Source organism: Alligator sinensis, unplaced genomic scaffold (genome assembly GCF_000455745.1).
Source record: "Alligator sinensis unplaced genomic scaffold, ASM45574v1 scaffold61_2, whole genome shotgun sequence".
Lineage (NCBI taxonomy): Eukaryota > Metazoa > Chordata > Crocodylia > Alligatoridae > Alligator > Alligator sinensis.
Window position 1 is genome coordinate 1,386,881 of NW_005842108.1, and position 11,346 is coordinate 1,398,226.

The following is an 11,346-nucleotide window of genomic DNA, read 5'->3' on the forward strand; positions in this document are numbered from 1 at the left end:
CCGCACTTCAGGAGGGATGTGGACAGCATTGAGAGGGTCCAGAGGAGGGCCACTCACATGATCAGAGGGCAGCAAGGCAGACCCTATGAGGAGAGGCTATGGGACCTGAACCTGTTCAGCCTTCACAAGAGAAGGCTGAGAGGGGATCTGGTGGCCATCTATAAACTTACCAAGGGGGACCAGCAGGGAAAGGGAGAGACCCTGTTCCCCCGAGCACTACTGGGAATAACGAGGAATAATGGCCACAAGTTGACTGAGAGCAGGTTCAGGCTGGACATTAGAAGGCGCTACTTCACAGTCAGGGCAGCTAGGATCTGGAACCAACTTCCAAGGGAAGTGGTGCTTGCTCCTACCCTGGGGGTCTTCAAAAGGAGGCTAGATAGACACCTTGCCGGGGTTGTTTGACCCCAGCATTCTTTCCTGCCCAGGGCAGGAGGTCGGACTTGATGATCTGCTCAGGTCCCTTCCAACCCTACCAACTATGAAACTATGAATCCGGCCTTGGCTTACAGGCAGCTTCCGAACCTCAAACAGTGTTTCTCAAGCAACAGGCTGCCAAATTCCCTGAGGTACTGGGCCTTGCAACAGACCCAAATGCCTGCTGTACCCCACCATCAATGCAGACCACATCATCACCGGACCAAATAACACAGATTATAACATCCAAGTTTAATTCACTTACAATTCCACCAATGTCATATATGCCATCACAGGCTTACAGTGCCCCTCTGCTGACTATATTTTACAAACCAGACAACCTTGTGTTACTGAATGAATGAACACTGCTTTGACATCAGCTGCAGAAAGACACTCAAACCTGCTGCAGGACACTTTAGATTCCCGGGGCACTCCATCGTTGACTTGGGGGGTAGCTGTTCTCAGACAGCAAACTTTTAAAAACAGACTTGAACAGGAAATTGAAGAACAAGATATCATCCACAGACTGGATTGTGTTAAATGTGGTTTAAGTAGAGACTACAGATTCTTATCATAGGTGGAGGGAGAAAATATTATTTGGGGGGGCTGAGTGCATGTGCGCACCCCCTCTCCTCCCTGGAGGTAAGTCTGTGGAGGGGAAGGAGGTGGGGGGGAGAAGGAAGGGGCAGGGGAGGCCAGATCAAGGCTGCCATATAGTGAGGGAGGGAGTGGGGCAGAGGCAGGGACAGGGGTAGGGGTGAATGGGACCTTGGGGCCCGGGCAAGTTGTGGGACTATCAGAGCCCCAGGCGGTTTGTTCAGGGTCGCTGAGGGGATCCTGCCACTGTGTGCCCCCCAGGATGGGCACAGGGGATACGTGTCCCCAGATTTGGGCGCAGGGCAGAGGCAGGCTGCAGGCCCGCACAGCACCTGCCATCCCTGGGCTGCACCACATCCCCTGCCCTCCTGGTGGCACCAGGCCCAGGGCACTGCGCAGCTCCCATAGCAGTGGCAAAGGCAGCAGGGTGCAGAGCCCAGCCTGCAGTGGCAGCCTGCCTCTGCTCCATGCACAGATCCACAGGGCACATGCCCCCGCTGTGCCTTTCTCGGGGGTGCACGCAGTGGCGGGAGTCTCTCCATGGCACTGGATGAGCTGTCTGGGTCTCCGATAGTCGCACAACCCACCCCGGGGCCCCATTCACCCCAGCCCCTGCCCCACTCCCTCCCTCACTGTGGGGGCCTCTATTTGCAGCCCACCCCTTCCCCTTCACAGACTGAGACTTGTCTGCCATGCTGGACAGTGATCCACATGCCGGGCTGCAAGTGTCTCAATCAGTCCTCACCCCTCTAACCCCGCTCCAGCTTCCCGGAGCCCACACCTGGGCTCCCCTGTGGTCCTACCCACTGCCCCACATTTGGAGGGGCTAAGCCCCATTAGCCCCAGCCTTCCACCACCTATGATTCTTATCCCATTACCTGGTATAGCTTCAATGACTCCTTTGTTCCTATGGTTTTAACGTTTGTTTGCTTGCATTAACCAAGATTGTCTCCCTCCCCCCTCTCCTTTTCTCTCTCTCCCACCTTTGTCTTTTGTATTCTAATTTCCTTCTCCTTCTTGTACTCTGCTTTCTGCACATCCTTTCCACAGAATCTGATTAAGTGAGCTCTAGCTCACAAAAGCTTGTGTTATATATATAAATGTAGTTTGGTTAGTCTATAATGTACAAATCTATCCTGGCTTCTATTTAACAATTTTTTTCTCTGCATTTCATTTCCTAATTTGTTTTGAAGGTAGCATAGCTGATAAAGTCAAACGTGAGAGTCATAACACCTTAAAGTTGTATAAATCCTTAACATAGCAAAACTACCTATGATGGTGTAATTCCCAAGCTTTGCATAAGTGCTTTAACTACCTTATGGTGTCAGAAACACTTAAACTGATACAAATCTTTTATATGACAAATAGCTTGAAAGTGGCATATGTTCTTAAGGTGTCAAAAGCACTAAAGATGATATAAATCTTTTATGTCACCTAACCAAGTAAATCAGAAGGTTTTGTACCTTACAGACTAACTAAATCAGAATGTATTAGCATGACTTTTTATAAGCCCAAGCTCATGCAATCAGATCCCTGATTTAGTGGGCAAAATATGGCCCGTGGGCCAGATCCAGCCTGTCAAGGGATTCTGTCTGGCCCACGGCAGGTGCCTCAGCCCTGCCTGGCCCAGACACGGGGTGCAGCCTGGACCATGGCACCTGTAGCTGGCCCCACCACCCCCGAGCATGCAGCAGGGGGGAAGCGGGGGGGAATAGCAGCTGGGCTCAGCTTCCCACCAGCCCGTGGCAGAGGGTCACTCTGCCCAGCTGCTGCTGCCAGTGTCTTTGCTACCATCAAATCTGGTCCTGCTGCCCAGGCACCCCTGCCTGTCTGCTATGCACCCACCACCAGGAGAGCTGGACAGAGTGGGAGGGGTCTCCATGGAGTCTGGCCCAGGACACCCGTGAGCAGGGCACGATTGGTTGGGTGGATGGGATAGGGCCTCGGGCAGGGAGGGAGGAACATCCAAAAGTGGGACAGGTGGATGGGCACTGGGGTCAGGTTCACGGGATGGTGACAGCACAGGCCTAGAGCCCAGGGCAGAGCCACAATCCACTCCCTGCATGTCCCTGCCAGCAGAACTGGCATGCATCTCGGGGACGTGCAGATTACCTGCCCTGGGCCCCAGTCCCACGCTGTCACCCACCACCCTGTGATCCCAGCTCTGCCTGCCCATCCTTCTCCTGGGCACCATTCCATGCCCACATCCCATTTGCCTGGCCAAGCACACCCTGTCTGTGGAGGTCCTGGGCCATGGAGACCCTGTCTGCCCACCCACTCCATCTGGTGCCCCCGGGTGCTTGATAGACAGACCTAGGGTCAGATAGAATTAATTGCTCCCCCGACGTTGGGCCAGCACCTTCCCCTTCCCTCCTTCCCCAGCAAACAACAGCTCACTAAAATTCCTTAACCGGCCCTCCAGTCTAAATTATTGCCCACCCCTAGTCTATAAGGTGCAAAGCTACCCTCCCTTCAGCCTAATACACGTAACTATATCTCTATGTAAACAAGGAGTGTCAAACTCATTGGGTTTATGGGCTGGATTAGTGGTGCTGGGCTGGTCCTCGGGCCAGATTGGGTCCACAGACTAGCCCTGCATGCTGGATCCAGTAAAAATTTTCCTTAAACATATGGCATATTGTTTCACCATCACTGCTGTTGTTAATTCATCATAAATATAAAGATATTGGAAAAAAATCAGTGCATATACCCACATTTTTAATACATTAGTTCCAGTGAACATTCTAGATAATGCCATTCTGCTAACAGGGGTGGATGGAAAACTGAAAGTTTAAAATTAAGTGAGACTAGAAGCAAAATGTTTTCTTTGTTCGTGTAGTTACTAATGCCAGAAGTGCTTGTGCATTAATCCGGTTAGAGAACAGACACTTACTGGGCCTAATGGAATCACACCAGGTAGTTAGAAATGTAAGCATAAAACATTATACACGTTCAGTGAATTGTCTGCAATCAGTCCATAATGTTTGTATACATACTGGACACAGTACACAATGGATCAGTTTGAATATTTGATCAATGTTTCAGAAATTATTACCTGCTTCCACATATTCCATAAGCAGAACAAGGGTTATATTTGTCAGGTAACTTATTCATTAGGACTTATTTCCTCTGTTGATGACATACATTTAGGAAGTGCACACTCTTCAAAAGTCACACATCCGTTCAGAACTCTTTCTGAAACTTTCAGCCTTAATGACAATGATCACTGCATTCCTGATCTTGCATTTTCAAACATTCATAACTATCACTTCAAAAACAATTTTTTGTTCAAACTTAGTAAAGCACGTACTTCTCATTAAGGACTATTTACATGCCACGTTTGAAGTTTCAAAGTTCGGCCGTTTTTGAGCTATCCCTGTGAAAAAAAATGGTCAGAATTTTTTTTCAATGGGTACAATGTATTTTATTCACACTCAAAGAACTCAAACAGGTGAAGGCATTTTGCTGAAACTTTTACACTTGGGCAGGAGACAAGCACAGAAAATGTTTGCCAAAAAGGTGAATGTTTTGTAGTTATGAGTGTGTGAAAATGGGGTTATAATAGAAACTGTTCTGCAACCTTAACTATAGTAGCTGTTATCAGAAGTGCTGTAACATATTGTACATGCTTGTTTTCATTCTGAAGGCTCTTATTTTTAATGGCACTTCTTTCCAGATAAAAAGATGCCATTTTGTAATATAGCACTTGATGGAGTGCCATTAATCTCCATTTATTCTCCATGCCAAAAAAATATGGCTATTTTATTCCCCATTAAAACAAAACTAGTCAGAGTGCTGGAGCACTCAATTGACTAAATGCTTCTCTGTTGATTAACAGGAATCTATTTAACATTCTTACTGCTGGCAGTTGCCAAACAGTGAATAGTAATCAATAAAGCAAATACTGGATACATTTCAGAAAATATATTATACCATTTTTCTATAAATATAATCAAACTGACCTGTACTAGTGACTGGGCTCAGATGCATTTTCATACCTGTAATCCAGAGATTGCAGTAGGGTATGGTGAAAGTGCAGTAGATCCCAGGTTCCTTCCAAGAAGAGGAGTCATGGGTGTGCTACTGGTAGTATGTGTAGCACGCCAGTATGCCTCAAGGTATTCTGCCAAATGTTCACAAGCATCCTCAAGCTGATTTTCATCCAAAATGACATCAAACATTTCCTGTTCACAACAGAAACAAAAAACGATAGCTCGTTATCCTTGGTCAGATAAGAAAAAGGGCACACTAAAATAATGTTGATCACACTTACAATACACTTTTAAACACTCTAATAATTTTAACACAGTGTCTGGAAATGAGACCTGTAAAGGAAATATATGGGAATAGATTGTAAAAGTGAACACTGAAGGTTACGGGACCGGAGCCAAAGCTCACAAAAGTCAGCAGCAGCTTTTCAGTTCAGTTAACTGGAGTCTGCCCATGATGCCAAACATTACAGGATTTCATTCATTGCTTTTTTATAAAATGGAAGACATAAGCCTGAACCAAACAACAGGAGATAACACCATGTCTTGGTGGAAAGTTTTGATTTGTTTCTGAACTTCAGGGCTCAGGTGCATTTTTGTGAGAATCACAGCCAAATCCTAATTCAAACACAGATCTGGATCTGAACTGTGCAGTCTAAGAATCCTTCTGTTCCATTTTGGGCAATTTCAATTTCTATCGGCAATGGATTTCTACTGTTAAATTTCTGGGACATACAGCTGTTCAAACACTCACAGCTGGGAATTCAGCTTCAGCTGCTACATACAATGTTTACGCATTGTCTTTTAACTGACTTCATTTACACCCATCTCTTCAGATAGCACATGTTTGTTCTTAAGCAGGTGAGACTACAAGTGTGGTATCTTTCTTTTTTTGCAGGACCACATTCATCGGTGACAGTGCTTAAGCTCCAGCACACGTGCCCCCAAATGTTGCCTCCGAGCTGTTGACACTCAGATGCCACACAAGGAATATCTACTGCTGAACACCAAAGAACATGGCGCGCCCCATTCCCATAGCGTTTTGGTTGCCAACAGGCCAGTGTGTACACAAACCTAGTGTTTTCAGATGCTATCAACACTACAAGTGTATTTAAAGCTATACGAGATGGGTACCTTTTTATAAACAACAATACTCAAAATCCTCGTTTTTTCATACTCACAAATTTAGTTCACTCAAATTTCAACATTTTCAGCAGTAAATTTTGCACCCACATATTTCCTCTTCACTCTTACCTTAGAGCAGGGGGTATCAACCGGGGGGTACGCGTACCCTTGGGGTTACATTGAAAGGTACCAGGAGGTATGCAGGGGCAGGCAAGGACAGAGCGCTGCCACCTTGCGCTGCTGCCTCACAGGAGCAGGGCCGTGGTGCAGGAGCAGGGCCACACAGACACCATGCTGCCACCGCTCGCCACCCGCCCCCCAGCTCCGCGTCTGGCTACTCCCCACCCCATTGCAGCTCTGCATCTGGCTGCTCACCACCCCCACTTCACTCTGCATCCAGCCGCTCGCCACCCCCCTGCCCCAGAGATACACTTATTAAAAAGGGGGCTGCCGGGGGTACACTTATTTAAAAAGTTTGAAAACCCCTGTCTTAGAGTGAAAGTATATCATGGAAATATGACAGGAATGAAACGAAGAGAAATGTGAAATACTACAGACAACAGTCCAGAAACTTGTAAGAGTAAACCATATAGAGCTACTCTACACACATACATTTACGTATATGCAACATCAAGTGATGTAAGATATGTAAATCAGGTGACCCAAGGAAGGGCACTTTGAGCCCCAAAGCTTGTCTACCATCTTTCCCAAACTAGAGAGCTGGTCCAGTAATGTATCACCAAAAAATCTTTGCCTTTTGTATACTTCCTGGATCATCATAGCTGCAACACCACTCCAACCCCTGTCCATACATAAAACATTACAGCTAGCTATTTAACAGCCTTTCTGAACTACAAGTGAGTGATACATGCCATTGAAAAGGGTAGATCTACATTTCTCCTCCTTTGAGGAGAACCTAAGATAATAGAATTTAAAGCCATGACATACTGATGTGTAAAAACTACTTTTATGACATTTTGAGTCACATACAAATGGACTTATGGCACCAAAGGTGAGAGTTCAAAACCAGTCCCAGTAATCAGATCTAACATTTTCTCAGCAATTATTAAAATGTTTTTTTGTAACATCTTATCTTTATACGGAAATCATGACTTGTCTGGATTTATCTGCATAACTCATACATAGGCTTTGCCATGTATGAGCAAGGATCTTTGTTTTTTTTCTGATTTAAAAACAAATTTCAATTTTCAGATTAATAAAAGTAACCCAAAATCCACATTTTTTCATGATTAAAATGAAACACACACACACACACACACAGTATAACCTCATAAATCTCGCATGCTTGGGACCTAGCACTAGCTGGAAATGTGAAAACTCCAAATTTTTGAATGAGTGAGGGCTGGGGCTAGGGAAGGGGCAGGGAGAGGGGCGCGGTGCAGCAGCCCAGTGGCTTCAGGCAGGCAGTGTTGGCTGCTCCCGGGGCTGCAGCAGGGAGCAAAGCGGAGGGAACTATAAGGGGGTGCAAGGGGCACCAGGCTCTTCCCGGGGGGTGCATGCTACTGGATTTATGCTCTGGACGAAAGCAGGCTGGCAATGGCCACCCTGGCGCTCAGAGCCAGTGGCAGCCTACTCTCACCTGATGTGCAGATCTGGGGGCACGCACCCCCTGCAAAGAGCCCAGTGCAGCCCTCCAGCCCACAGCCCTCCCAGGGTACGCGTAGCAGCAAGAGCTGCACCCCCATGCCCTGCACCCATTTACAGTTCCCTCCGCTTTGCTGCCTGCTGCAGCCCAGAAAAAAAGTGGATTTTGGGTTACATTTTTAAATCCAAAAATTGGGGATTTTTTTTTTGTAAACAGAGAAAACCAAGATCCTTGCTTATGAATAATACATCTTTCCAAATACAGGCTGATAAAAATCAATTATTCCATTAAAAGAATAATTTTAAGTCAAGTGGTCACAAGTCAGGAACCCCCAAAATGAAGGCAAAATCTTTTGAAAATAGCATCACCATGCACTGCTATGTTTGGGCTGCTGTCCAAATGTACTTCAAAGAAGGTCAGTTTTGAGATGTGCTGATTTGAGGATATTAGCAATTTCATGTTAGGATCTGCTTTCATGATTGAGTACATAGATATTGAGCTCTTTGGGGTATCAACTCTAGCTCACAATTTGTATACAGTAGAGCACAATATTTTAAATGATATTTTAAGAAGGTGATATCATTAAGATAAAATTATATGAGGACAACTCTGACACTTACTTATAATTAATGGTAGTTGAAGAGCACACAGCAGGAACAGAATCTTACCATTGTTTATAACTGCTACGGCTAAAGAATGGTGGTAAAAATATCTATGAGTCTGTTAGAACGCACCATCGTCTTTCTGTATTTGATGATGGACTACTAAAGAATATGAAACTTACATAAATTATTCCCATTAACAGAAATCAAAAAAGAATAGATCCTAGGAGGCTGATTCTTTCATCCTTACACATACTGAAAATCTTCCTTGTTGAGATGCCCAGCAGAAAGCCTTCATATGTAATTGCCGATTTTATTTAAGCATCAGGATCAGTAAGAGAAGCAGAATCAGCCCAAGGGAATTACAAGTCTAGTGGAAGTAGGTATGAAATGATTTATTATCTGGAGAGCATGAGAGAGAAATCTCTACTGCTGATTGGTATATTCAGTTAGAAAACAATTAGATCTTCTAAATAAGGAAAAGAGTAAAGGCAGAAATGTGGCTTAGAACCTAAGTTCTATATTGTAGTTCTCCAATTCTTCAGTTGGAAGAAGGGGTTGCTGAAGTATATGTGAAAGTAATTTCTAGAAAAGTGATCTGGAGCTGCAGAAAAATTAAAAGCTAAGCTTATTTCTTCTTTCCTTAATCCTATTAATATAAATGTCACTGAGAAGCCACTTGGGGTCACAATTTGCCATCCTCAGTCATAGCAAGCAATGAAGTAGTCATGTTGAGGTCAGTCAAGTGACAGAGCCTAATGCAGCATAATATCTCCATGATTTGAAAAACTGGGTAGGGAAGTGGTAAATTACAAAAGAAAGTTACTCAGAGGATGTGTCTCCACATGCATTTGATCTGGGATCAGTTTACTTGCAAATAAGCTACCCATGAGTAAATGCTCCTGGGTAGGCATCTACACATACAGGGAAATGGGAGCAGATTTGCTGCTAATGACAGCAAACTGCTCCCTCTTCCTGGGGCCCTGCAATGGGCCCCTGCCACTACCAGAGGGAGCTCTAGGCTAGCCCAGGGGCTAGCAGGGAGCACCACGCCAGACAGGGAGCTGCCTGCTGCTAGGGAGGGACAATGTCCCCCAGCCCTGGCAGCAGAGAGCTCTTGGCCCTGCCTCCCTGATCAGGGCCAGTGGACTTGGCTGCAGGGGAGGGGCAGGTCCCGGCCCCCTGCTCCAATCAGCTGGTACAGTAAGTATATAGCAAGTATGACAGAAGACCAGCTTGGCTTAGCAGGGAACTCTTCAGTAAATTAAATCATAAAAAGGAAGCTTATAAGAAGTGGAAACTTGGACAAAACTAGGGAAGAATATAAGAGCATTGCTTGGGCATGCAGGGATGAAGTCAGGAAGGCCAAAGCACAACTGAAGTTGCAGCTAGCAAGGAATGTGAAGGGTAACAAGAAGGGTTTCTACAAGTATGTTGGTAGCAAGAGGAGGATCAGGGAAAGTATGGGTCCCTTACTGAATGCGGGAGGCAACCTTGTGACAAAGGATGCAGAAAAGGCTGAAGTGCTCAATGCCTTTTTGCCTCAGTTTTCACAGGCAAGGTCAGCTCCCAGACTACTGCACTGGTAAGCACAGTTTGGGAAGGAGGTGAACAGCCCTCAGTGGTGAAAGAACAGGTTAGGGACTACTTAGAATAGCTGGATGTGTACAAGTCAATGGGGCTGGATGGGCTGCACCACAGGGTGCTGAGGTCGTTGGCTGATGTAACTGCAGAGCCATTGGCCATCATTTTGAAAACTCATAGCGATCAGGAGAGCTTCCGGATGATTGGAAAAGGGCAAACATAGTGTCCATATTTAAGAAAGGGAAGAAGGAAGATCCAGGGAACTACAGACCAGTCAGCCTCACCTCAGTTCCTGGAAAAATCATGGAGCAGATCCTCAAGGAATCCATTTCAAAGCACTTGGAGGAGAAGAATGTGATTAGGAACAGTCAGCATGGATTCACCAAGGGCAAGTCATGTCTGACCACCCTGATTATCTTCTATGATGAAGTGACTGGTTCTGTGGGTGTGGGGAGACTGGTGGACATGGTATACCTTGATTTTTGCAAGGCTTCTGATGTGGTCTCCCACAGCATTCTCACAGGTAAGCTAAGGAAGTATGGGCTGTATGAATGGATTGTAAGGTGGATAGAAAACTGGCTGGAACATCGGGCTCAGAGAGTGTAGTAATCAATGGCTTGATATCTAGTTGGCAGCCGGTATCAAGTGGAGTACCCCAGGGGTTGGTCCTGGGGCTGGTTTTGTTCAATGTCTTCATCAACGACCTGGACGATGGCATAGAGTGCACCCTCAGCAAGTTTGCAGATGACACCAAGCTGTGGGGAGTAGTAGATATTCTAGAGGGTAGGGCTAGGATTCAGAGTGATTGGGACAAATTGGAGGATTAGGCCAAAAGAAATCTCATGAGGTTCAGCAAGGACAAGTGCAAAATCCTGCACTTAGGACGGAACAACTGCATGCATCGGTACAGGCTGGAGCTCACTGGCTGGGCAGCAGCTCTGCAGAAAAGGACCTGAGAGTTACAGTGCACAATAAACTGAGTATGAACCAACAGTGCACCCTTGTTGCCAAGAAGGCTAAGGGCATTGGTAGGTGCTGCCAGTAGTCAAGGGAAGTGATTACCCCCCTCTATTCAGCACTGGTGAGGCCACATTTGGAGTACTGTGTTCAGTTTTGAGCACCCCACTACAGAAAGGATGAGGACAAATTGGAGAGTCCAGCAGAGGGCAACAAAAATGGTGAAGGGGCTGGAGGACATAACTTAAGAGGGAAGATTGAGGGAACTGGGTTTATTTAGTCTAGAGAAGACTGAGAGGGGATTTAATAGGAGCCTTCAACTATCTGAAGGGGGTTTGAAAGAGGATAGAACTAGACTGTTCTCAGTGGTGGCAGATGACAGAACAAGGAGCAACGGTCTCCAGTTGCAGCAAGGGAAGTTTAGGTTAAATATGAGGAAGAATTTTCTCACTAGGAGTGTAGTAAAACG

General features: G+C 45.9%; 1 protein-coding gene across 1 annotated transcript in view; it reads right to left on the bottom strand.

The window, feature by feature from the left end:
- Positions 1 to 11,346, bottom strand: part of CACNB4 (calcium voltage-gated channel auxiliary subunit beta 4) — a 151,711-nt gene that overhangs the window by 14,291 nt on the left and 126,074 nt on the right. The window contains 1 exon segment of the mRNA XM_006024544.3: positions 5,013 to 5,198. Within this exon segment, the coding sequence (XP_006024606.1) occupies positions 5,013 to 5,198 (186 nt within the window).